The following is a 27,625-nucleotide window of genomic DNA, read 5'->3' on the forward strand; positions in this document are numbered from 1 at the left end:
AGTTTTGAGCTCAGTCAAATAGAGCTGCTATATACATTCTCTTACATTTCTTATGCACCGTGTGTGTACCATTTCTGTTGGAGTTTTATCTCTGTGTACAGTTGCTGTATCATAGGGTATGGCCATTTTAGCTTAAATAAACACTACCAAGCTGTTTTTCAAAGTGGGTAAACAATCTGCACTCCCATCAACAGTGTATGGGAATGGTGTTTGTTCTACATTCTTCCCAGCGCTTAGTATTCTTCATATTTTACTGTAGCCATTCTGGCGGATGTTTGGAAGGATGGCATTGTTGTTTACAGTTATATTTCCCTAGTGACTAAACAAGCAGAGCACTCTTTCATGTGTTTATTGGCCACTTAGACATTCTATTTGGGGAAGTGCCCATTCACATTGTGGCCATTTCTCTGTTGGGTTGCGTCTTTTTCTTGCTGAGTTAGAGGAGTACTTACATATCACCAGCACCAGCTCTTTGTCAGGTAGTGTTGCAAGCGTTTCTCCTAATCTGAGGTTGTCATCCTTGTTGTATCTTTTAATGAACAGTTATTGAGTTTAATATAATTCCATCAGCACTCTTCCTTAGAGTTTAAGAAGCCTTTCGCACCTGAATGTCAAGAGTAGAATCTCCTGTGTTGCATGGAAGCTTCATTGTTTTCCTTGCACACTGAGATCTATCATCCGCCGAGAGTTGATTTGTGTGTGTGGTGTGAGGCAGGGACTCATGGTTTGTTTTTTCCAGATGCATATATAATTGGCCCAGCACAAGTTATTGAACGTCCCTTCTACTGCTGTGTTACCTTTGTCATAAGTCGAGTGACTGATATATAGGTCTGTGTCTAGACTTGCTGTGCTATTCCACTGTTCTGTTTTTCCATCCGTGGACCAACAGCAAGATGCTCTCATTACTGAAGTTCCATACCTACCATTTTATCCGTTTTAACTACTGTAGTTGTATACCCCTTTTCTGTCTGAAAGTGTAATTCTTCCAGATTTATAATTTAAGTCAAGTACAATAATCATTATTTTGCTATTAAAACTGGTAACAACTAGCATTTACTAAGTGCTTGTTTTATCTCAGTTAATATATGAATCATGTATTGCTTTACATTTAATCTTAGCAACATTCTGATGAGATAGGAGACATGACTTTTTTTTTTTAGGTCCAGAAGAAGTGTAATGCGATCAGGGTCACATTGCTATTAAATAGTGACACCAAGATGTGCACCCAGGCCACCCTGCTCCAGAACCTCTGCTCTTGTGTGACACACGCTGTGCACCTGGGTGTGGCCTTGGGTCCTTCTTGCTGAAGGGTCTCTATTTGGGGCTGGAGTCTGATGTTTAGCCCTAACACTGGTCAGTATCCCCCCCCCCCCACCTTGATGTCCCTTTAGAGAAGCCCATGGGGAAGGTGAAGTAAGAAGTATTGAATTAGCTACTGTGCATCTCTTCAATGTCAGTTTCATACTATTTTTAGACAGGATGGAGGGCAGGGAAGAACAGCAGCATTAAACCTGGCTGCCGAGCGGGGAGGAGCTGAGCAGGCTTCAGCCTCTGATCCTCGCCCTGAAATAGCAGGGGTGGGAGCGTCTGTGTTCTGGGGACTCGCAGCAGCGGGGGGCCTCAGATTATTTGCCCTCCCTCTCCTCTTTCCACCTCTCCCAGCTACGAAAGGTCTGAACTTTTAACGTCTACCCACACAGTACCAAACAAAACCCAGCCATGAAAGCCCATCGCGGCTAAAAATAGAAAACGCCAAGGCCACAGGGTAAGACTGGCTGCCAAGGTATAAAAAGGTATAAATATACATTGGCGTCTGAGAATCCACAGACACATTATCCAGGCTGACCCCAGCGCCCCGGATCGTACTAATTTGAGTCCCATGCTGTGGGTAAGGAACACGGATCTGCAGCCTCTCCGGCAGGTCTCGTGTGGCGAACGCTTCTGTGGGGGTGGAACGCATCCCTTCCCCCGTCGCTCTGAATTTGGGAGCAAAGTGCCCGTCATACCAGGCCAGCGCTTCTCTCGCTGTCGGGCGAAATACTCCGAATGTGCCCGAGCCTCCCATACCTGTGGACCTGGGTTCCCCTGCCAATGGGCTCCCAGTGCCTTGGAGCATCACAACGGCCGTGGAAAGCGTGGGGGAGGGCTTTTCAGCGTTGGGAAAATTACACGTGTCTTAGAAAATCACCCTGAAAGAGCAGAAATTATGTGCACTCCGTCAGCTTATCATCCTATCTGTCGTCGAGTCATTTCCTTCTGTAACGGGCAACATTTGGGGACATCCAGAGGCTGGAAAGGGTGTCAAAGCAACTAAGAATTTTCTTAGGAAAGAAAGTAAATACTAGGCCATCAGACGTTTTCTAAGCCCATCAAATGCTACTTTGATGCCTTCACACCCTAAATGAAATGTGGGGCCATCCTGTCATTCAGGGAAATAACAACTTAGGAAATAAAGTTCAGGGCGTTCAGGGCGGGTGCTGTTCCAAGCCCTGTAATTACTGATGGGCACTCAGAGATGCAAGTTCATTATCTGGTGAGTGAATTTGCAAGTGTGTGTGTGTGTGTCTTAGACTTGGCAGGAGACTTCACAGTCCATCTTATTTACAGATAAGAACCCCGGGGGCCAGGGGGCCGAGATGACCTTCTCGGGGTCACGGGGCAGCACCAGAAGCTGTTCTCTGTTCTTCCAACACAGTAGACCCGTCTCTAAGGACACCTGCCACAGCTCACACCACCCAGTGGGAAATAGGAAGAAATCTACTTTGAAAGGCAATTTGCTACCTGAGTGTAAAACCTCCTTATTTTTATTTTTAAAACATATGTGCATGGATCCAAGCTGCTGCAAAGCTGGCCTTATTATAAATGAGTGAGGTGTGGGTGAATTGATAGGAGCCCTTTTCGCCCTCAGCTCTGAGAATACCTACAGATTCCAGACGCGGAAGACCATTAAGCTGACTTTTATAAAGCAGAATCTCATTGTGTTACAAATAGTATGCTTAACCATTTTGTGTGTTTTTTTAAAGTCTTACTATTTTTGTCCCATTGAAAATTTCTCTCCAAATTTTATGTGTAAAATCATGCCTACTAATTTGATTTTTTTCTCAATAAGGTTTTTACTTTTTTTTTTAAAGCGATAGTAAGCCTCACCTTCCCTGTTTTTGTCTGTTTGTTCCAACCTCTGAATTAAGGACCTTCCTCTGGGGACTGAGGCCATCCCCTTAGCTGGTCCCTTCCTGTGGAGGCTGGAGACACTGGCCCTGTCACTACAAGTCACTGAATTTACTGTTCCTTAGTCTCCTCTTCTGTGACTATTCAAAGTCAACAACCACAACAGTCTAACTCTGTATGTCATACATGTTAACTGCACTTATTGTGGTGAGCATTTTGCAATACATACGAGTAATGAATCATTATGTTGTATACCTGAAACTAATATAATGTTATATATCAATTATACCTCAATAATTAAAAAGTAAAATAAGAGTGATTGGGGGACCCTCACCTACTTCATATCAATAGGACCCCAAAGGCCATTCACCAGAGTTTTCTTTCCTTCCTCACCTCCAAGACTTGTTCAAGTCTTGAAGAAGCGATATAGTACACTGATAAGCATGATATAAATATAACACCTAATAGCCACTGTTTACTAAGCCTATACTATGTGCTGGGCACCTTACCAATTCCTTTATATACATAATCTAATTTGAGGAAATAGATTCAGGAAGATTAATTGTCTAAAGTTACAAAGCTTGCTAGGGTGCATCGAATTTGGTCTTTGAATGCAGGTCTGTCTAACTGTAACCATTATATTATCCTACCTCCTCCTTCCTCCTTCTTCCAGGGCATCCGATAATCTTGGACACGTGTTCTCTTATGCCAATGTCTTTGGGCTTGCATGAGTTTGTTTCTATTTCAGTAATCTTGTGTGTATAAGAATAACTGAAAACAGTGACTTAAAAAAATTGTATACTGCAAATTTTTTAGGAGAATAATTCAGGGTTGGTATAGTGACTTGATAGTGTCATCAGGATCTCCTTTTAACTCTGCTCTTGGGTGTAGCCCTCGTTTTCATTCTGACAAAATGGCTACAGGAGCTCCAGTCGTCACTCCCGTGTTCCAAACATGAAAAAGTTGAAGTGTGAAGGCAGAGGCAAAACTGACAACCCAGTGAAATCTTCCTCCTTTTTAAAAGTCTTTCCTGGAAACTCTTCTCAGCAATTTTCATTCATCTGTTGTTGCTGGGAATTGTCATAATGACCACTCTTAGATATAGCGGCTGGGAAATGTATTTGTATAGGTGCGCACATTGTTGTAACGAACAAAATCGGAGTTCTACTAACAAGAACTTGAATGAATTCATCCAGTGATACTCTGAGGAAACTTGGGGTGTTAAAAAGCTGAGACTATTGTGAGAAAGGTAAAAGAGTGAGTTCAGTAGAAACTAGAACCAAGGAGACTATTTCTTGGATTCTCATGAGCGTTGTCAAAACAGAGCAGCTTGACCTGAGCCAGAGAACGGTCAAGCAGGATGCAGAAGAGGAGTGTAACCCTGGTGATTTGACTCTAACTCCACTCGGACCATGACTAGTAGGGAGAAAACAGAGGAATCCAAGACTAAAATATGCCCTAAGTATTAATAGTTAAACTTGTATCATTCATCAGATTTTATTTCATAAATATCATCTATGGATGGAAAAGCAGTTCTTTCAGATTGTGTTGGGAGGAGGGGTGAAGGAGAGGACCTAATGGGGAAACAGAATGAGGAGACGGATGCAGCAGGACAGTGATGGGCTTTGGAACCACGTACACCTGAGTTTGTGTCCCAGCTCTGCCACTTGGGAGCCACGTGACCTTGGACAAGTCACCTAACCTTGCTAACTCTTCTATTTCTTATTTAAAAGAAAAGGGAGAAATTGATGCTATCTTCCTGATATGCTTGTCATAATAGATAATAATGTGGACCCAGGGCCTGGCACGTGGCCGGTGGCGGTGGCAGGGCCACTGTTGGGACTCACACGGCCGGGTGTTGTCCATCCACGGGCTGCCTGTGCACTTGCTGTGGGTCCTGGCGGCTGCAGGACAAGAGCCTGGTTCTGTTGATGGAGGAGGGCAGGGAGGTCATGGAGTGTGGGTGCAGAAATGACTCTTCGAAGAGCAATTCCAAGGGAATGTCCCGAGCTCTTCGTGTGGACTAAGGCAGGAAGCTTGTTGCTGGGTCAACTAATTTGTGGGTTTCAAATGCTCATTTGGGGCCACCTGACAAAAGCTCATTGCAGAAGGTTTGATTTCTCTGAGTCACCCTCCTCGTGTGTGAAGTGAAGGCAAGCATGATGCCCACCTCCAGGGTTGCCCTGGGTGCGTTCCATGACTCAACAAAGATGCCCTGTTGTTGGAGGTGTTGTTGGAGGTGTTGCCTCCTCCCTTTCCACCTGAGCAAGAGCAGGGCTTGTGGGTCTCCAGTCTGCCTGGCTGTCTCAGCTCCAGCAAACCCGTAACAACTTTAACGAGGCCCCAAAGCACATGTACAATCACACTGGGCCAGAAAGAGAGTGATAATGTGATTAATAACGAGTCCTTGGATGGTCACAGCACTTAGAAGTGCCTCTGCAGACTTACACGTTTCGCCGACTCCTGTGCTCATAGGAGTGACAGCCCATTGCCCAGGCAGCAAGCTCACGTCACCCGTGTTCACGTCCAGTTCCCTAACTCGCTCTGTGTCTCAGGCTGCTCTTGCCGTTGCCGCTGGTCACGCAGGCTGGGGGTGGGGTGACTTATATGTTCTCGCCTCTAATTTCTGAGACGTGAATAGGCTCGACCAGGAATGGGGGACATCGAACAATGGCCAGTGCCCCTGAAAACGACACGTGGGCACAGCATTCCTTATGGCCCGCCACCTCTTCCCCTGTCTGCGTCAACGTGTACCCGTTCAAAGCACCTGGCCAAGAATCATGTCACGTGATCCTCACCGAGGCCTTTGGAGAAGCCAGACAAGATTCATTTCCAGCTTTTCAGTTAAGAAAATCAAGACTCAGCCTGACCAGAGCGGCTTGGTGGTTGAACGTTGACTCCTGCACCCAGAGGTCCCCAGATCAATTCCTAGTCAGGGCACAGACCCAGGTTGCGGGCTCAATCCCCCGTGTGGGGTGTGCAGGAGGCAGGCGATCGATGTTTCTGTCTCATTGATGTTTCTGTCTCTTCCTTCCTCTTCCTTTCGCTCTCTGAAACCAATAACAACATATTAAGAAAGAAAATTAAGGCTCCGAGAGGTGAAATGACTCGCTTCTGCTTGGCCTGGCCTGGCCTCGAACCCAAGTCTTCAGCCCCAGACCCTCACCCTTTCTACATGACACACGTTGCCGCTAGCCTGTGCCCTGACCTTGTGTGCAAGGAAACAGCTTCCACCCATCTTCGTACGGGGGTTCACCTTCCGAGGGGTGAGCGGCGCCAACATGGACCACGTTGTTGCTTTAAACTGTTCAGAGGTCGGGAGTTCACTGCGGTCGTGAAGGAGGAGGATAGAAGAGGTTGGGGTACAATGGCTCTCGGTCCGGCCAGAGCAGCCCATGTCCCCTCACGTCTGGCCAGGGTTCCTCCACCTGCGGGAGAGGATCCTAAGTGGACTTGAGGTTCAACCACATGGCCGCAGCGGGCTCCCCCAAGTACAGAAGGTCTTTGCTGTAAACCAACCCTGCTCCTCTCCTGGGCTTCGGGGACTCGAAATTCCACCGTTTGGAGCCTTGAAGACTAACTGGTCTGTAAGAGATTCCAATTAAAATAGGGATCCTTTCACTGTTCTTAACAGCTTATATTAAAAAAAAAAACTTAGGGTACTGTGTTGGGGGGTCCCAAAGCCTAGTTCCTGGGGCTCCGGTGTCCTCGTCCGTAATGCACGAGCAGTAGGAGGCATGGTGAGACCAAACGGGATGCGTGGAAAAGGATCCGAGGGCGCAACTCGGACGCAGAGCCCAGGGGAAGGTCGGGGCCGGGGCGCTGGTCAGGGAAGGAGAGGGGCTGCCCCTGGGGCTCAGAGCACGAGGTCTGACCCCAGGAAGCTCTGCAGTGGGGGGCTCGCCGACAGGCTGGCTGACCTCAGGTGTGGTGCAGTAGCTGAGCAGTGGTGACCTTGAAAGCCCCTTGGGTTGCTTCAGCCTCCAGCCTCCTGGGTCTGGGAACGTAAAGCAAATGGTTAAGGGCGCCAGATGCTGAATGATCATCAACGTCCCCTGCTCACAAACTGCGAAGGGAAAGGCCCCCGGAGAAATAATCAGAGTTGCAGTTGTGTGTTTAGGAAAGCTCATCCTCGGCCTGTTGTTCTGGGAGCAAGGGGAAAGTCGGGGCGAGGGGGGCGGTGACAGAGGGGGGCCTGTAGTCCTCACAAGGTGAAGGAGGCAGCTGCAGCCGCATACTCACCAGTTCCGGCACAGCGGTCAGGTCGGCGTCACGGGGCGGCTTAGGGAAGCCCCTTTCAGTCAGTCTGTGCCTGCAGGCAGGTCTGACCCTCCGACCTCAGACTCTGAAGGTGCACAGGGACTCTTCTCAGGGTGCTTTTCAGAGCCCCCTTTTCCACCCTGGCCTGAGCCGCCCGTGCGTCCCGTCATTTCTCGGGAGCGCCCCCATGTGACCGGCCTCTCGTTTCGCTTGTCAAACCACCGCCTCTCCCTGCTCTTCCCTCCAGCCAGTGAGACCTGCAACGACTTCCACCCGATGTTCTTCACCCACGACAGAGCCTTCGAAGAGTTCTTCTGCATCTGCATCCAGCTCCTGAACAAGACATGGAAGGAGATGAGGGCGACTTCTGAAGACTTCAACAAGGTAAGGCGAGCGGGACGCAGAGGCGCCCCTTCCACGGCCCCCTCGCGGCGCGGAGGGCGTTTGGCAAGTGGGAGACAGCCGCGATTTCAGGTGCTTCGAGAAAGAAGGGCGCGGGGCTGCGTGTTGGTGGTGCTCGCTCTCTGGGGATACGCGTGGCGCAGCTGTGTTCCTGCCGGCTAACTCAGCTGGAGTCTGCGGCGGAGACCGTTTGTGACAAGCAATGTCCAGGTGAACCCTTCCTTCAGTGCCAAGCCTCTGGGATGCACGGTTATTTCGAGATCTACTGGGGAAATGCCTTCCTTGCACCTGTGCAGGTGTGCCCCAGAGAGGGGACCGGGAAGGGTGCTCGGTCCAGGACCCTTGGTTTCTGGGTAGATTATGGATGTGTTGAGACAAGTAGCCCTCAGCTGTGTCGAAAGAGTTGTTAAGTTGCAAGATCTCTTTCGGAGAGTTGGGTGGGTACGTTTATATAGAACTTTTTTTTTGGTTTAGAGAAAGCATTTGATTCTTGAAGGTAGGTGTCCTTTGGTTTTCTACAAGAGTGTGAATTTCAGATTTCTTTCTGTGAGCGAATGTTGGGCGGAGAGAAGAGTGTTGACCAACTTAGAGGAAGCCGAAGCATCATGTGTACTTTTCAAGATAAACAGGACCCTTATCCTGAGAGAAAGGCCTTATAACGTGATGTTGGGTACAGCCTTTAATTCTCTAATTTGCTACTGTATGGTTGGCCTTATAGCCCATGCCCACTGACCTGGTGTCTGAGATACATCTTTCTGAAGTCTGATCCCAGAGGCGTCCTGGGGGGCCTCAGGGGTTTATGCTTGGGGCATAATGTTGTCTCTGAATTCGCTCTGCTTGGAATAATCTTGTTGGTCTTTGCCTTCCGGTCACCTTTTCTCTGCTTTTACATCTCATCCTTTCTACCACATTTCTGACTGGGGGCATCAATATAGGTTGAAAAGGGAAAAAAGGGGGGGGGGCAGGACAAGGAAATGCCACTTCCCCAAGCCTCAGTCAGGGTCTCACCTGTGTCCATCAGCGTGACATCTTACCTGCAGTCACAGCAGACACATGCCATTCCGTCTCAGTCATCTGGCCCATCTGTTTAATTCATCCACGTGGGCCCAGTGACCGCCCTCTGCAGGGAGCACTCGTGGGACGCTGCCGGGGCCGGGCAGCTGTGCCCAAGGACAGGCACAATTCGGGAAGGGACGTGGAGGCCAGAAGCTCACCGTGTCCGCGGCGGAGGTGACGGCAGCCTCCTAAGCACGCCTGGCTGGAGCACGAGAGATTTTGCGACTCCGGTGCAAACCGTCTCTGGGAGGGCGGGAAGAGGTGGCGGGGATCTTTGTTCAGTGTAGCCCCCCACAAAGGCGAGTTAAATCAACAGTCTTTGCAGTCACCACGCCCACCTCGCCCCAGGACCCTTCAGCTCTTCGTGCACTCCAGTGTTCCCGCAAACCATCCGGCCTTGAGCGCGCCTGTGCCCGGGACCCCCTTCCCCCCAGGAGGAAGAGGCCAGGCAGCTCTCACGTTCCAGCACTAGGTGTCCGCCCGCCTCGGAGGGGATCTCCTTCATCCTGTTCTCTGGAGGGACAGAAACCTGTGTTTTCGTGAATGACAATAACACTAACGGTGTGGTGGTTGACCCACGCACAGTGAAGGTGTACGGAAAATATCACCAAATTGCTGCAGGGGGACCTGCTCAAGGGGTTGAGTTCTCAGACACTTAACTCCCGGGAACTTACAGCTTTGGCCCAAAGCACAAGAATGCATTGTTGGCAAAGGCACCGGTCCAAGGGGGCGAGCAGGGCTCTGGGTCCCGCTGGTCCATCACGGCCCCGTGCTCGGGCCGATGGCGGTAGTGCCCTACCTGAACCGCAAACCTCCAGACTCACCCTGAAACTCCTTTCATAACCGACTTACGCGGATGCGAATGTCGTCTGCAGCAGGGTCTCAGAGCCTGGTCCAGCTCGGGGCTGTGGTCCGGCGCCCTCTGTCCGCATCGTGCAATCCTAGACCGGTGATGTCACAGCTGCTGCCCACGGGGGTGGGGTTTACCCCTGGGGTAGGCAGCCGGAGGCCTGAACGGCCAGGGGCCCGCATGTCCATCGGTCGGGAGTGGATACCAGGAGAATCGGACGGGGATGACGAGGGACGTGCGTCTATTTCTACATCGAATACGGTAGCTATGTTTTCATCTTTCCTCTTAGTCCTTTGCACGCCTCGCTTTTGTAACCAGAAAAGTCTGTCAGCGATAGGCTTTCTATCATGTGTGTGTCAGTCTCCTAATGCTGCTCTAACAAGGTATCACAGTTAGTACTTAACCAAGGCGAACGTAGTATCTTGCAGTTTTATGGTTCATAAGCCAAAAGTGGGCCGAGCTCCGCTCCTTCTGGAGGCTGCAGGGGAGACTCCATCCCTTGCCTCCTCCAGGCTCTAGGGGCTTCTGCCTTTCTTTGCTCGATTTAAAGCCATAAATAAGGTCTAATCCTTCCCACAGAAAATCTTTTCGCTCAGATCCCTCTTCTGCCTGGATCGTTTACTTTGAAGGATGCCCATGATTACATGGGCCACCTGGATGATCCAGGATCCTCTTCCCTATCTTAAGTTCAGCTGATTAGTAACCTTAATTCCATCTGCGTCCTAAGGTAACATGTTCACAGAATCTGGGGATTCGAACCTGGCATCCTAGAGGGGGTTGTTCCTTTGCCTACCGTAATGTGTATTTAATTTGTAGGCAGATCGATTTGTAGGTGTGTTTATCCACTTAAATTAGTGAAACACGGACAGGTGGGCTTTTTCTGTCATTTCTTTTACGGGTAGAGCAGGATAAATACCAGCCGCCAGTCCCGCTAATGATCGCTCCAACACAAGTATAATCGTGTCCCCTTTTCTCTGGTGTCCGAGTGTGAGGGCCACTCGTTACGTGTGAACGATGACTTTCTGATTTTTGTTTTTCTGGCTGCCAGTCTATCAGCCACTGCTCTGTTTTACCAGATAATAAATTGGAACAGAGAGAAGCTGAGATTTTAATCAGGTCCCTTTTCTCCTTGTTGCTGTCGCGGTCAGAAGTGATTGGATTCAGGAACAAATGTGGGTTTGATGTTGCTGGTTAGATTTAATGCTTTTCTTGTTTCCCAAGATTGCCCACACGTAAATTCAGAAATATCGTGAAGAAGCCCAACGTTCAACACAATTTCTTTTGAACTTCCTGGGACACCGTCTCAGGCTCTGGCTACTCTGATTAGAAGCATGGATGGCAGATTCAAGTGTCAATCTGAAACCTGGGGTGCGCCTTCGGTGGCTCATTGCTGGAGAAGCAGTGGCCCTTGGTCCAAAGTTTAATTTTCCCGACAAACAAGACTAGACTCCAGCAGACGCAGGCATCTCTCCGCCGACCCACCTGGAATGGGTTTAGCCGTGTCAGGTGCTTGTCGTCCTTGCTGCGGCTCGAAGTGAGGTGGAAAAGCAGCTCTTTCTGTTCCTCCCGACGTGGAAGCAGGAGATGGGGTTTTTAATTCATTTATTTATATAAGAGAAGTAGACTCAGAGAGTGATTACGGTATTTATGCTTTGGAAGGACTTTCTTCCCCTTTCTCAACAGAGCAGTCTCTGCAGAATAGTCCATTGATCCAGGCCGCGGAGTTTGTGTTCTACGGTTTCGCCTTTTATCGCGAGTATTTCAGAGCACGTGTTAGTCACTGGCGTGGGATTAGGGAAGAGCTGGATGCAGCCAGGCACCTCGGCTCACGCGTGGCCCCCTCACTGCGTCTTCGAAGCCCGGTTTCTAGAGGGCAGGGAGGAGGGGATGCAGGCGGTGTGGACGCTTCAGGTCCGGGAATCTCACCGGGAGATTTTGTCGCCGACTGTGCCACTTTAAGAAGTCTAACGACGGTGTACATGTGAAATCTGTATGTGTGGGTAGCAGCGTCTCCCAGCCTTGCCTGTGCATCAGAACCAGCAAGGGAGGGCACTTGAAATCCTGCCAGCCCAGGGCCCAGCCACACCACCCCAGTGAAATCACTGGGCGGGGCCAAAACTGTCAGTGAGGACCTTGCTCAGGTAGATTCCATCACTCAAGGTGTGTCCTGTCCACAGGGTCACCATCGGCTGACACGCATAACACGTGTCCATGTCACCAACCGGTCCGAATCGCGTGCTTTGATGAAGTAGTACGTCCGTGGGTCTACAAGGCCCTTGTTCTAATCCTGGTTCTGCTACTCAGCAGCAGTATGCCTGAAAATAAATTTTCTTTTTTTCCTCAAAAAAGCGGATACCAGTGTCCCATTGCCCTCTTTTATGGTGACATGCTAGTAAGTTGACGTGATAAATGTAAAAACACTTTGAGGAAGTAAAATACCATATGCAATTGTAAAGTGTTCTTTTTCTATGTAATAAGATAGATCCTATGAAAAATGAGTAGATTGCATTTATTTTTACTTTTTTATTGAATTTATCAGTGACGTTGATTAATAAAATTATATAAGTTTCATGTGTACAAGTCTATAACACATCATCTGTATATTGTGTTGTGTGTTCATCACCCCAAGTCAAGTCTCCTTCCATCACCATTTATCCCCCTTTACCCTCTCCAACCTGCCCAACCCCACCCCTCTGGTAATCACCATACTGTTGTCTGTGTCTATGAGTTGTTGTTGTTTTTATTGCACTTTGCAAAAGAAGACATTTATTGGCCACTATGTTAAAAAAAAGGAAAAGGAATAGAAAAGCTGTCTGCACCCCAGTGGAGTTCTTAACCGAATTTAATAACTCATTTAACTTTGGCAGAAAGAGTGAGGCTTGAACATGCCGTGGTTTTGGTGGTGTCTTCCTCCAGACAACTTGATTAGGCCCCTCATTTTTCCACGTAACCAGCCACGGATATTAGCCTCAAAATCAGCAGGTTTCATGCCTCTCAGCTACCTCATGGGCGTTGGGAGTTGAGACCTCTTCAGCAATCACCTAGTTTGCCATGAAAGCATTTGTTTAGATCTGTCCAAATGAGCATTGAAGCCGAGACCCAATGACCTTGCTATGCTTTCAAATTTGCAAAGAGGGAGAAACGAATGGTTTGAAAAATGCAGTCACTGTAGAACAAAAGCACTATTTTAAAACTTCGCCCAGCAGCACAGTGAGCAAAACACAACACGACACTGGGTAGAATCTCAGGCTTGCAGAGGAGAAATCATCCCTTCAAATAGGAGGGCCTGGGCGCGGAGAACCCAGGCCCCGAACAAAGCCGCAGCTGCCTAGGCGAGGCTGCGCGCTGCATCCGCGTCAGCGGGAGAAACTCTGGGCCAGGGAGAATCAGACAGAGCAGCGCGGAGGAGGGTCCCGCGGAGTCCCCTGAAGATACCCACGGAGAGCTGCTAACTCGTCACATCTAGTGCGTTACGTTTAGTGTAGAAGAGGGATTGTTTGAGACGTTCAAGGCAGTGCCCGCATAAATAAAAAAAGGAAATATAAAAAAAAGAAATATAGTGTGTCCCCCCAAAATGTATACACAACTTTGAGTAATTATAAAGCCAGTGTTTATTAAAATGCATTTCAATTTCAAAATGTAACAGAATCTACAGACACCCTGTATACATTTTGGGGGAACACCCAGTCTATTTGCTGCCAGACCTCTTCCAGCGTCCTGACTTTCTGTTCATTATTTCAGGGGGCAATTGCATAATCAGGAGCCCCCTTCCTGGGTGAGGCCAGCCCCACTGGAGAGGGGTGCAGACGCTGCTGGTCAGCAGAGCTGGCTCAGGGAATGAAAGGTGGTCTGTAACCCTCCTCATGAATAAACATGATCACATTTCATGAATAAACATGAGGCATTTGCATGAGGCAGGTGACTGTGAACTATCTGGGAGCCAGGGGTGAAAGGGGGCTCTGTGCATGGGCGCCCAGGGGAAGCGGGGGACGCGGCGTTGTTTCTCTTCATTAGGGTTCCGTCTCGCGCCGCGTTATTGATCTGGTCGGAGCCGGTGTGGCTGATGAAGGAGGTGTGCGCTGTCATTGAAACATTAATATTTAAGGAGGGGGGAGGTCTGTGCAGGGGCCCTAATGCCATGCAGTGGGGTTCCCCATCTTTCAGCTGCCCAGGCTGTTTGTGAGTATTTATTCAGAGGGCTTCTCATGTTTCACAAAGGTCTTTGGGTTTGGCACGAAGAAAATCAAACCTTCTCTAGAAGCAAATGCATCATCTGAATAGATTTATTTTTTCTTTTGATGTTTCTGTTGGAGAGGTAGCAGGTGGTTTCTCGTGTGTGTGTGTGTGTGTGTGTGTGTGTGTGTGTAAGGACGTGCTTTTAAGCTAGTCACTGAGCGGAGTGCTGCCATTTCTCACGGGATTGGCCACTTACACTTGGACAGTCATCAAAGCCTGACTTCTCTGGTCCTCGTCAATATCAATTATGCTATCGAAGGAGAGTGGAAAGACCAGGAACGAGACCAGCGTTGCTAACTTATTTTTTCAGTTGCTCTTCTCCCCGGTGCACCCCAGTGCGCACGCTTCCTCAACGGACACGTATTCGGCGCAGGCGCCTCTGCCCGGCCACAGCGGGGGTCGCTGAGGAGTGGAGGGCGTTCCCAGCTCTCCATCACCACTGTCCCACGAGCTTTTCTAGATGCTTCTCTAACCACCCTCCCCTGACTCTTAAGTACACAGATATCTTCTTATCTGTTTATGTACTGTGTATAAATTGTGCTTTCCACAGAGACAAGAGTAAGTAAGTTGGGTTTTGTTTATTTTTTTTCCTCCTCTAAGAACCGATTTTCGCCACCTGGGGGCACTATCCCCTTCCCCTATTGAGCACCCAAGGCTGGGAGGGGGAAGCCAAGGCTGAGCCCTGAGCCGGCAGAGTCTGGTCACAGTCCCACTGTGGCCCCTCCCAGCAGTTTGACCTTGAGCATGTCCTTTAGTTGCCAAGTCCCTTCTCATCTGTAAACTGGTAGCAGCAGCAATAACGACAATGGTATGTCCTAGAGTCGCCGCGAGGACTAGGCCCCCAAAGGTAGCTTTGTAAATTGCCCATACACACGAGAGGTGCTGATCTTAACAGACACACCTAAATTGGCGGTAATTTGCACTTGATCTTGCAGTATAGCGGGGCTGCTGTGATTTCCCAGGCCGGTTTGTTCCAGTATCTATGAATACGGATTCCTCCATAGCTCCGTGTGGAGATCACTGAGCTCTGGGTGGGTCGCTGAAGGACATCCTATCCCAGCCGGGGCCAGTTCCCCAGTGAGGAGGCGGTCAGCCTGCTGAACCTCAGAGACAGCTGTGACCGACCTCGTGCGAGGGACCTGGTGCCGTCGGCCTCAGATTCATCTTCTGGGAGGTGGGGACGGGAACGTTCCCACGCTAGGTAGGCTCTGCGCCCCGGCCGTGTCCGGCAGACAGACTCTGGGCTCCGTCCGCCTTGGACCGCCAGTGGACACCGTTCTAAATGGCTCTGGAAAGATAAAGGCCACTCACAGCCCTGCCGATGGCAGACACCCCAGGAAAGGCAGACGAGCTTCGGCGCGGTGACTGGCTACCTGAGAACACCCATCGCGTGCTGTCCCGTTAGTTTCAGCTCACGGGTCTGGGTGACTCTGATGAGGAGTCTGGGATGATTACGAAGTGGTCCATTGCCAGGGACTGTCCTGGGTTGTGCCTTTAGCAGCCCGGCCGTGGGTCCTGCTGAACGGGGAGTCAAGGAGGGTCCCGAGTCGTCCAGAAAGAGTTCGAGTTTGCTGTGCGTGTGATTTCCTTAAGGCCTGGTTAAACTGTAAAGTCTATTTGAGGTTAAACTCTTGGATTTAGTTGGCTGAAAACACTGCCGATACATTTTGCTCTCTCGACATTCTCTGTGACTGGAGCACTTAATAAGAAGGAACGCTATTTACCCTGGCCTAGTCCCATGAGTAATTCGGGGTAGGCCTCATAGCAGTGAATATACGTGTCGGGAGCTTCTTTGTGTGCAGGGTCTGGCTCAGGGTTCTTCTCACGTCCGACGTCGCCCTGGAGTCCGTGTAGCCTTCTTTGGGGGGGGGGGGTGTAATGTGCTAAATTAAGACTTGCTAATTATGAGAGGGACAGAACTGGTAGGTTCTTCTGCGGGCAGAAGCAGGCGTGTCCAGCCCTCCGTTGGGTAGCAGACCATCCCTGACGGGAAAATAACGACAGCCTGTCGGTTAACTGCTCCCCTTGACTGTCTTCAGTGGCTCCTCACCCTGGTTCCCTGCCCTGCCCCCCACTGTGTGAACTGTGACGTCGTTCCTCCGGCCTGGACGCCCCACTCCGTGCGGCTCATCCGAGGGATGGTAACAGCTCAGAAACCACTACACTGGCATGTATCCAACCAACCGGAAATCGCCTACGTTGTAAGTCAGGCGCAGTGAGACTTAGGCATGTTCAGTTGAAGGGCAGATAGGAATCGGAGTTGGGTAGCTAAGAAGAGTACGATGAGATGGAATCTCCCATGAAATCCAATCCCTCCATGATTTGAAAGAAAATATTTATCTTTGTAATTGCAAAGTAAAATATGCTAAAAGGGAGCTGAAAACGCACAGCTGTGAAGGGATTTGTTTCTTCAGGTGAACAGAAGACAAAGGAGCAGCTGTATTATTTTTCCGTTGATTTTTAGAGAGAGTGGAAGGGAGGGAGGAAGAAAGACAAATATCAACACATCGATGTGAGAGAGACACGTAGATCAGTTGCCTCCTGCATGCGCCCCAACTGGGGCCAGGGATCGAACTTGCAACCCAGGTATGGCCCTTGACCAGAAATCCAACTCGTGACCCTTTGGACTCTCTAACTGCTGAGCAACACTGCCAGGGCTGTATAGGTATTCCCTCTGCCAACTGAGGTCCCAGATGGAGGCATATGGGGTACAGTATCCGCTGTCTGCCCACAAAACTACAGCTTAGAACAGCCACCTCAGCTGACGTAGACCTGGGACTATGAGAAGCGCCTTTCGGCTGTTGGGATTATTTGTTACACAGCGTTCATGTGGCAAGAGCTCACTGAGACACCAACTGTGGTAGCAACAACTGCCCCAGCTCTGAAACCCTCCCACTTTCCAAATGTCCTTCAGCACAGCTCTGACCACATCATTCTTGGGGGACACCTAATCCCTCTGTGTCCACTGCCCGGCCTGACACCGAGATGTTCAGATTTCCCTTCAATTTGCCTACCACGCCTCTTCTGCTTCATCCGCACATCTCGGCCCTCACCTGCCTGCCCGAGCTCTGCTTGGACGCACCTGCCCACCAGTCCTCGTGTAAGCCAGTGCGCTGAGTGATGCACACCATTCCGGTGTGGGATGGCGCTGAGGTTCAGTTCCTGGGGACAGTGGGTGCTAAGTGTTCTGCAGTTCTGCAGGACAAAGAAAGTTCTTGCCCCGAATGCCAGTAGATCTTATTGAGAAACACAGCCAGACCCTTCATTCCAAATCTCTTCTTCAGGTGTGAAACCTTTGAGGGAATTACAAAGGGATTTTGCCATTCATTTCTTAATAAAAATGATGGGAGTAATTACTGTTCAGAGAGGTAGCTTTCTAGAGAGAGACAGGGAAGCCTCCAGGACACTGAACAGCGCCAGATAAATGAGGAGGAGCACGGTTAGAGCCCTGAGTTCAAAACAAACACCCTCTCTGTTTCACTTTCCACCTTTGCTCGTGTCTGGAGCTCTCTGAGGCCTTCGCCCACACACCCGGGCCGTTCGGGGACTGCGCTGTTTCCCCACTCGTCTGGCTTTTGGGTTCAGGCCAGTGGAAGAAATCAGGTCAGTGCTGGACCTGCTCGTTCCCTGATGGCTGCTGAGGGACTGTCCAGTGCAGAGGACAAACATCCTTCCCATGGGTGACCGCCACCTCCTCGCTGTTCACAAAAGTCATCTTTTGCATATTTAAAAAAAAATTTTCCATTCATCTTCAGATAGAGTCGGGGAGAGAGACAGAGAAACATCAACGTGAGAGAGACACATCGACTGGCTGCCTCCTGCGTGACCCCAACCCAGACCGGGGACTGAACGGCAACTGAGGAACGTGCCTTTGACTGGAATTGAACCCCCAAGACTCTCTGGTCCACAGGCCAATGCTCTAACCGCTGAGCCACACTGGCCAAGGCTTGTCTTTTGCATTTTACCTTTACCTCCCAAATTAGGGAAGAAACAGCTTTCCCCAAGAACGTCATGCGAGTCAGAAGACTTGACTCTTGTCCCAGCCGTTGTGTGGTTAAGTGCCGCAGGCCGCCAGCTCCCTGGAATAAGGCCCCGTTTCCTTGTTTCTCCTTCTCACATCCGCTTGCGTGCGTGGCTGGGCCGCATCCGAGGGGACAGCATATGGCTTTTTGCCGCTCGAGCTGCCACAGGAGTAAACGTCATTGGCAGATATGCCAGATTTCCGTCTTGTGAATCACAGGGCACGGGATTCTGTCTGCAAGCTCCCAGGCCGTGAGGTGTTCTTCAAGCAGAAGCAGAAAAGGGTAAGAACCGTGCCTCAGAGATGCCGCTTCTAGTAAAATGCTTCTATTGCCAGCAGACGCCTACATAAAACGGAGACGCTGTTGACCTCGTTTAGAAAAGGCTGCTTGGCTTGTTTCCCTGTGGTCGGGGCACGGGGCCACCCTGAGCATTTGCCCCAAGCCTGAACTAGGCAGACACGGGTCAGTCAGGGATGTAGAGTGGTTTTTGAATTTATTCAGACAGATGACGTTCACTTGTGTATGTTCCAGAACAATATGGCCGTGAATGAAAGTATCAATGGTTTTCAGTGTGGTTTGCCAGAATGCTGTGTTCATCACATTCGGATGCGCTAAAGCCGTCTAGGAGAGAGTTGGCTGATAATGGAGACCTGCCCCCTTCTGCCGCCCCCCCAGCCCCATCCCGTGGCTAAGGAATCAAGAGGAGGGTGTGGAAGCTCATGAAGAAAGAATAAGTCCGATCAGTAAGTTCAGTGAGTCAGGAGCATTGACCCCGGGCCCGCTGCGTGGGGTTCAAACCCGAGCTCCACAATTTCCTTGCCGGTTGACCTTGGGTAGACCTTACCCACTTTCTCAGTCTCCTCATTGGTGAAACGTGGAACTTAATGTAGGTGTTTTGACGGTTAAATGAGCCAATGTTAGACTGAGCATATGAAATGGCCAATACTTGACCATTTCTGAATTGCAAAGTTTAAGAGTTCTTTGGGTTTTACCCTAATGTATGTAAAACACTCGGGCCATTTCCCGGAGAGAAGGGACCAGAAGGGATACACCGTCCAGACAGGAGCGGGGAGGCTCCGCCGAGCTGACCGCAGGAGCTGGGTGGTTCTCCGACCTGTGCACTGAGCACCCTCCTTTCCGGAGAGAGGCGCCCCGCGGTGCCCGAGGCGGGCCCTCCTCCTGCGTGTCCCATTGTCGTCCTTCTCGGCTGCTCTGGGGCTCGGTCCATTACCCCTGCCGGTCCTTACAGCCTCGGCCTCATCCTCCGCGTGCTTGCGTCTCGCCAGCAGATCGGTGTACCCGCATCTCCTGCATTTCCAAAAGCACCTTATAGGTAACAGCTTCGCATCCTCCACCCGCCCCTGTAAGCCGGGTTCCTCAGTCCACTGCCCACCAGCTCTTCTCGCTGCCTGTCGCTTACTGATCCACGACGACCTGTCTTCTGCCCTCCCTGCACGCACAGCTGCCATGACCGTGACTCTGAATGGCACTGCAGTACATTGTCAATACCTGCAAACCACTTTCGCCACAAAAGCCACTGGTTTTGACACAGTCAAGACTGACCTTGGGCGGACCTGTTCAAATCTCGACCTTCTTTGCCTTCTTTGTGGGATGTGACCTTACTGGCCGCTCTCTTCTTCTTCTTCTTTTTTTATTTTTCTTTATTGATTTTAAAGCAAGGAAGGGAGAGGGAGGGAGAGATAGAAACATCGATGAGAGAGAACGTCGATTGGCTGCCTCCTGCACGCCCCCCACTGGGGATCGGGCCCACAACCTGGGCATGTGCCCTGACCGGGAATTGAACCGGCGACCGCTTGGTGCATGGGTCAATGCTCAACCACTGAGCCACACCAGCCGGGCTGGCCACTCTCTTCTTAAAAACTATCTTACTGTGGCCTTGGAAATGCATTATATACATAATACACTATGTATATTAAGTAAGAAATAAAATAATTATCACTGTTCAAGTTATTAGTGATATTTCAGAATAAAATTTCAAAAGATAACTACAGCCCTGGCCGGTTTGGCTCAGCAGTTAGCAGCTTGGCCCGAGGACAGGAGAGTCACAGGTTTGATTCCCAGACAAGAACATGTACCTGGGTTGCAGGTTTGAACCCTGGCCCTGGTCAGGACCCACGCAGGGGACAACCAATCCATGTGTCTCCCTCTCATTGGTGTTTCTCTCTCTCCCTCCCGCCTTTCCACTCTCTCTAAAAATCAATGGGAAGCCCTGCCTGGTTTGGCTCAGCGGTTAGAGCGTCGGCCTGCGGTCCAGAGAGACCCGGGTTCGGTTCCCGCTAAGGGCACGTACCTCGGTTACAGTTTGTACCCGGCCCTGGTTGGTTGTGCAGGTGGCAGCCACTCGATGTGTCCCTTTCACATCGATGTTTCTCTCCCTCTCCGTCCCACTCTATCTGAACAAAAAATGGAAAGAAATGTCCTCGGGTGAGGATAAAAAATAAAAATAAAAGTCAATGGGAAAATATCCTCGGGTGAGGATTAACAACAGCAGTGAGAAAGATAGCTACAAATAGAACTAAGCTCAAGAAGAGAGGTATGACTCCAGCATGCACTAACAAACACATTTTGAATACTTGGAAACCTCTTTAGCCACAAAAGACATGATTTCCAAGAGGCATGTGGAAATGGAGAGGAATTGTTAAGTTGTTCTAATTCAAGAGTAGAAAGAAGTCACATTGTTAAAAATCTCTGCCCTGATGAAAATGATGGACATCACAAAATTTTAAAAATAAATCTATTTCTCACATCTTCATGCTTATTGACATACTCCCGCCTCCCCACTCAATATTTTTCCTCAGCCTAAAAAAGTTACCCAAATCTCTCCTATCTGTAAAAATTTGGTGGGTTTTTGTTGTTGTTGTTGTTTTCACTTTTTTGTTTCTCTCTCAATGTATTATTCCATCTCTTTCCTTCCCTGCTCTGCCAACTTTTCCAGGACCGAGTGCCATCTCCACTTGCCCGCCCCCTTCACTCGCGTGGTCTGCCGTTCATCCTCATCCACCCACAGCAATGGCCTTATTAGGTCGACACTCGCCTCCTGAGTGTCAGGTCTGCCGCCTCTCCCCGGAGCTCATCCTGCTTCCTCCCCTGGAGCACTGGCTCATGCCCCACCCACTTCCTGGGCTCCTCCCCCTTTCCTGACTCCCGAGGCATGACCGGGACCCCTCACTGACCCCTTTAGCGGAGGTATTTCCCAAGGACGTCTTGTTTCTCTCCTACCACCTCCTCCTTGCCTCAGTCTCCCATCTGCAGTCATCCTTCACCTCTGGGAGTGGCATGACAGCCCACCCCATCTCTCACACTCGGAACGTTGGGGTGACCTCCGGCTTCCTCGCCTCTTCTCCTAATAGGTCCCCGGACCCTGTGCATGAGCCAGTGTCGGAGAAGGGTCATCTGGCTTTTACTGCTATGACCCCGCTTCCTGCCACCTCCACCTCTTATGTAGACGGTGTTTGTCTTTTCGGGGTTCTCCCTGAATGTGGACCAGGCTCCCCTGTGAGTTCTCTCTCCCCAAGCTGCCAGAAACACAATTCTTCTAATAACACATCTGTGCCCCCAAATCTCTGGCTTCCTTTTGACAGCATTGTAGCAAGAGTTCCACATCCTATCGCCAACCACTTCTCCAAACACATGCCTCCCAGATCCTGCAGCCCTCCTCCTGCCCACCTGTAACTAATCACTGCTCTGTATGTCCAGGGCTCTTTCTTACTCATGTTCCCTCAGCAAGGGACTCTCCACCTTTGCTGTTGAAATCCTGCCCATGCCTGGCCAGTGTGGCTCAGTGGTTGAGCGTCGACCCATGCACCAAGAGGTCCCCGGTTCGATTCCCTGTCATGGCACATGCCTGGGTTGCAGGCTCGATCCCCAGTAAGGGACGTGCAGGAGGCAGCCGATGAGTGTTTCTCTCTCACATCGATGTTTCTATCTCTCTCTAAAAAGTCAATAAAAAGCATATTATATATATATAAAAAAAAAAAAGGAATCCTGCCCTCCTTTAAGGTCCAGCTCATGGGCCCTAGGGAGCCCATCCAAAGATGCAGAATTATTTTCTATTAGGTGCACTTTTTTTCCTCTTCTGTACCATGTAACATATTTGGGCATACACTGAGTCTGAAACTTCCCTTAGCCAATAGGTTTACTTCAAACAGGTCTCTGGCCACCTCTTGTCTGTCTTAAGAAAATGATGCCGGCATTCCCAGAGTCCAGGGACACAAGGTCCCAGACCCACGGTGGGCACTTGGCTTTGCACAGAAAAGAATTCAAACTGGAGCCAGCATAGAGGTGGGAGTGGAGGTGGATTCGTTAGTGAAGCAGGAGACAGAGTGTGGGCTGCTCCCCAGGAAGGGCAGCTCCCCTGTGGCGGCCCTTCCTTCCTGGATTGAGGTTTATTGAATCAGGCAGGGCGTTCAGTGATGGGGGGAAGATTCAGGGTTTGTCCAGGAACGGGAGGGAGATTTCTGGGAAGAGCCTCATGTTCCATGTTGTGTCTTTATATGGGCTTTCCACCACCAGGGGTGGCCCCGGGGTGTCGTCAGCATGCTAATGTATCACCGTGAGCATAAAGAGGCCAGAGGCTACCGGGAGGTGAAATTAGTCACCATTTGGATTGAGCTGGTTTTGAGCCATAAATCTGTTGGGGGTTGATCTCACCATCTCCTTGATTGTCCTTGTAGCCCTTCCTGGTCCGGCCGCTTCCCACATAGTGTCTCAGCAGGCTGCAGAGTTCGAAGGCTCCTTCTATAACTGGGGCCTTAGATTGTCGCTGGTTATCGACACCCTCTCTTCCTCGGCCCCACCCCCGAACACAGACAGATCTTCACCTTTCCACCCCTGGGCGCCTACCAGAAAAATCACGTAGGTGCTCCACAGACGTTCCCTGGATGGAATTTTTATCCAGCCATAATGAAAAAAAAAAAAAAAAAGTAGAAACCGATCATGTGTCTTTTTTTTAAAAAAAGCTGACAATGCTTTAAAAAGAAAAGGCACATTCTAGAACAAACTTGGCAAACTAGACAACGAAGTCAGTCGCGAAGTGGCGAGCTTTGTGTAGGTAAGATAGAGCAGGAGTGGGGTGATTCTTCAGAGTGACGACTCCTCTGGGGACCAGGAAAAACAACCTCTTCCGGAATTTTCAGGAGAGAAAGAAAAGGGATGTGCGTGCCTCACCAGCACCTCCAGATCTTTGTTTCGGTGTGTTCGCTGCCCGCTGACGTGTCGCCCCTGCCCGCTGACGTGTCGCCCCTGCCCGCTGACGTGTCGCCCCTGCCCAGAGACGGAGGCTGAGCCGCTCGCAAACACGTTCACATCCCAACCCGGCTGTGGCCGAGCCTGGGAGACCCAGCCGCCTGCCATCAGTGAAACCCTCGCCTCCCCTCCCCCTGCCCCTTGTTTATAAGGGGCAGCAGACCTGGAGCTCCCCCCGCACAAAGAAAAGGAGGAATTGTCATCTGCAGTGACATTAAAGGGCCCCTTGCTGCCACTTTGCTGGAAGAAACCTTGACATTTCGGTAGAATGTAGAGAAATATTTGGGGACAAAGTTCCTGTTGGGAAATTCACCGACAATTGAGGACCTCATTTGTAAAGCCGCACACGACATGCGGCCATTTAGAATCTCAGACATTTCGGGAGGAGAAAGAAAGGTTTGCATATAGATGTCCACTTTACTGTTATTTACAGCAGCAAGAAAACGGAAAATACCCCGACAGTTCAGCACTAAGAATATGATACATAAATGTCTGGGAACCTTTATTTTTATGTTACATATTTTAGTCATTCGAAGTGACATTTGTGAATAGTATCGAAATACAAGAAAACAGTTTTTATATTATGTTAAGTGTAGAGATGCAAAATCATATCCTATGGAAAAAATAAGAACTAAAAAGGTTTTCACCTTCAATTTGAATGATTTTAGCATGAATTCCTCTGCGTGGTGTGATTAATTGCAGTTTTTTCTCTTTTATTATGTTTTTCATGTGACGTAGTTTCTCCACGGAGCATGATGTTCTTACAGTCAGATTTAAAAAGCAAGAGCTTTAAAATAAGGGGGTGCGGCCCAGCCAGCAGTCCCGGTGTGGAGGGACTTCTGTGACCTCCACACCTCATGTTACACATTCAGGCCACGTGCATTCCTCCTTGAAATAAAGCACGGGTCCGAGCCAACTGAGTTAGCTCAGCCGGCGCCCTGCACCTTCAGATGAACTTGGCTGGTACGAGATCAAAGCCCTCTGAGGCTCCGTGTGAGGGAGACACACGACCTGGAAGGAAGTTCTGAGCAGATGTGACGTCCTTGAAAAGATGAGCCAGGTGGCAGCCGGAGCTGGCCCCGCGCCCGCAGTGCTTCTGGGAGGGTTTCAGAGGGGAGCTTTCAAGAGTGCTTCCCGGCTCCCCCTCCTCTCCCGCAGGCTGGGGGTGCGAGGGGGGGATGGTAGGACACATGAGCTGAGTCACTGAGATGTTTTCAAAGATAGCCTCGTCTGATAATTTTTTTTTTTTTATCCTCACCCGAGGACATTTTTCCATTTTTTTATTCAGATAGAGCAGGAGAGACAGAGAGGAAGAGAGAGAGAGAGAAACATCGATGTGAAGGGACACATCGAGTGGCTGCCACCCGCACGACCCAACCAGGGCCAGGGACTAACTGCAACCAAAGTACATGCCCTTAGCGGGAACCGAACCCAGGTCTCTCTGGACCGCAGGTCGACGCTCTAACCGCTGAGCCAAACCGGCCAAGGCTCGTCTGATAACTTGATCCATGACGTTGGGTAGAAGGACCAAGTACTGAGAAGGCTTGGTAACCTCCCAAAGTGTACGCATCGCAAGGAGATTTGTATCGCTGGCTAAGGAGTCAGAGACATCTGCAGATGGCATTCCCGATGTTGTATGAATAAGCCTGACTCGAAGGAGTCCACAGAAGTGGGGATACCTCTGGAAAGAGATCATGAGGCAAGAACGCACGTGCAGTAGCCAGCGTTGCATGAATCATTCCAAGGATGGAACTACCCAGAGGAAGGACTTCACCTTGGAGGGCTCTCCTGTATGAACAGACGCTCGCCAGGTGAGCGGGACAGACTTGACGGGGAAAAGAGGGGACGTGTGACGACTGCAGGAAGAGGAAACTTAGTAAGTGGAGCTTTGTTACTTCCAAGACACGAAGGCTGCATTCTTGGGTTCCCAAGACTCGAAAGAAACATGAGGTCCCTAAACATCAGTTGAATGAGTGGAGGCCAGTTCTTTACTTCCAAACTGGACATTTATGGTGAAATATATATTTTTTTCAGTGTGTGTGCAGAACAGCTACGATGTACGCGTTCATGGTTGCACACGTAGTTTGTTTGAAACACATGCTCACGCTGGTCGCCGTGTTGAGAGAACTGTAGGCGGTAGGTGCACTGGACATCAGGTTTCAGGGTTGCCTTGGGATGACCTGGAGGAGGAGCATTTTTGCATGGAAACGGATGGGGTATTGCCCTTTGGGGCCACTTTTTATTTACAGTCACAGATTAACTCCTCCCTGCGATGCTGGTTTAATGATGCCGGCAAATGCTGAGCAACAAAGTAAAATTATGTTTTGTCTTAATTTAATTGCTTCACAAATTAGGTTGCCAAGCTCGTTCTTTGTGAGAGTTGGGAATAACCTGTCAATGTCACTTGCCTCGGGGGTCACCGTCATATGTCAGCGGAAGCTTCTTTCATGGGAAAGCAGACTGTAGACGGGTTAGAAGTGGTCTGCGACAAGCCCCTGCTGTGGGCTGATCTACGAGCAAGTCCGTCCTGTGGGGGCAGAGTGCGTTCGCCAGGGCTGGGCTCCCCCCGAGCTGGTTTTCCCATGGAGGCCCTGGGTCGCTGCTGAGAGTCATCGAGACTGTGAGCACATCCTTGTGATGTGCCTGGTTCTGACAGAGCCAACTTGAAACAGGACTCACGCTAGAATCCCCACGAGTCTCCACCCCGGCTCCATATCTGGCTGTGTGCAGACCTCCTGTACCCCGTGATAAGCCTTCAGACTACTTCTGCGGTGCCTGTCCCCTTTCCCGTCTCAGAGAAGACCTCCTTGGCTGGCTGCCCACATGCCTATGGCTTTCCCTCCTTACCCGGGTAAAGTGTATCTCCTCACCTGTTTGACCTCCACCGCTTCCCTCCTGCTCAGAAACCCTCCACTCTCCCCTCAGCCAGGCCACCTGCTCTGATGCAGGGCGGCCCCTGCTGAGTTATCTGTGACTCCGAGCACAGTAGAGGACACGAGGGCATCGCATCTTAGCCACTGGATCAGATTTAATCTCTACCAACTGCAGTGAAGTCGGTCCTCTCACTGAGCATATCAGAAACCAATTTTATCCTCAAAAGGTAGCCTCGTTGCACATGAAGTTACGTGTCGCAGAATTCAGAGAGGCTCCGCGTCACGTCTGAACACCAAGAAGAATGTGGCGGTGGTCCAGACACTTCCCTTTCCCGACGGCAGACACACTGGTTCCCATTTTGCATCGTGTAGGACTCTCCTACCATCGACCCCGTCGTTTTCTGTGGGATTGTTTTTGCTGGTGGTGTTTTTTTTTTGTTGTGTTTTGTTTTTGTCACCCTATCGCCAGAGGACTTGCTTGGCAGGGCTGAGCTGAGAATTTGGGCATCTTCATATTTCCTCTTGGCATGATGCTTCTTCAGCCTGCCACTCTGGAATGCATTTGCACGGTATACTTGGAGAAGTGGAGCTGGCAAGATCATAAGCTTTGTGAATTGCACCACTGATTCCTTCGAAGGCGTTCAGGAGCTGTGGTGCATCACACCGAGCTTTGCCCTCCGTCCTTCGTGTTATTCTCGGGTCGGCCCGCTCCACGCGGTCAGGTCCATCACGCCCAAGGACTTCCAGCCCTTGACCCTCCATGCCTGGGAATGCAGATGACGGTGCGCCATCCGAGGTCAGGTTCTGGGAGAGGGAAGAAATGCATGGGTTGGAGATGATAATAGATGGCTCTGCGTTTGGTTGGACTGGTTTTATTTCAGTGTTTGTAGACTTTGCTTATATTTTTGACATTTTTTTGGTCCTCACCCAAGGAGGATATTGTTCCATTGAGTTTTTAGATAGGGGGAACACATCGATTTGTTGCTTCCCACACGACCCCGACCAGGGCTGGGGATCGAACCTGCAAGCAAGTGAGGTAGGCGTCCTTGACCAAGAATCGAACCTGCACCTCTTTGGTCCTCGAGCCAGGGCTCCAACCCCTGAGCAAAATTGGCCAAGGGCTCTTTTTGGCATTTTTATGGGAAAGACAAGAAAAAGGCAAAGTCTAGGGAGATAAACTTCTTCATATTCATGCCTCACAGATATGAGTTACAACAATGTAACTCGGCCTTAGGATGACATGAGAACAATGTCACCTGCTCCAGGCTCCTTGCTGTGGGGGCTCTGAGGTCCTGGTGCAGGACCGGAGTTGGAGTCCTGAGTCTGCCCCTTACTGGTTGGGGACGTGGTCGTGCCACTTGGGAATGGGCATGTGTATGGCGTTGCCCCGCTGTAAGGACTACTCTTCTCTCCCTGTCCCGCTGGTGCCAACGCTATGCCACCTAGAGCCTGGCATCCTGGGACCTAAGGTACAGTGATGTTATAACGGGCTG

The 27,625-nt window shown here is 50.1% G+C and overlaps 1 protein-coding gene across 5 annotated transcripts in view; it reads left to right on the forward strand.

Moving 5' to 3' along the window:
* Positions 1–27,625, forward strand: part of ELMO1 (engulfment and cell motility 1) — a 457,757-nt gene that overhangs the window by 313,108 nt on the left and 117,024 nt on the right. For all 5 annotated transcript variants that reach the window (XM_036247227.1, XM_036247228.1, XM_036247226.1 and 2 more), the window contains one exon: positions 7,676–7,812. In XM_036247227.1, coding sequence (XP_036103120.1) covers positions 7,676–7,812 — 137 coding nt within the window. The remainder of the gene's footprint in view (positions 1–7,675; positions 7,813–27,625) is intronic.

Source organism: Molossus molossus, unplaced genomic scaffold (genome assembly GCF_014108415.1).
Source record: "Molossus molossus isolate mMolMol1 unplaced genomic scaffold, mMolMol1.p scaffold_m16_p_7, whole genome shotgun sequence".
Taxonomy (NCBI): Eukaryota; Metazoa; Chordata; class Mammalia; order Chiroptera; family Molossidae; genus Molossus; species Molossus molossus.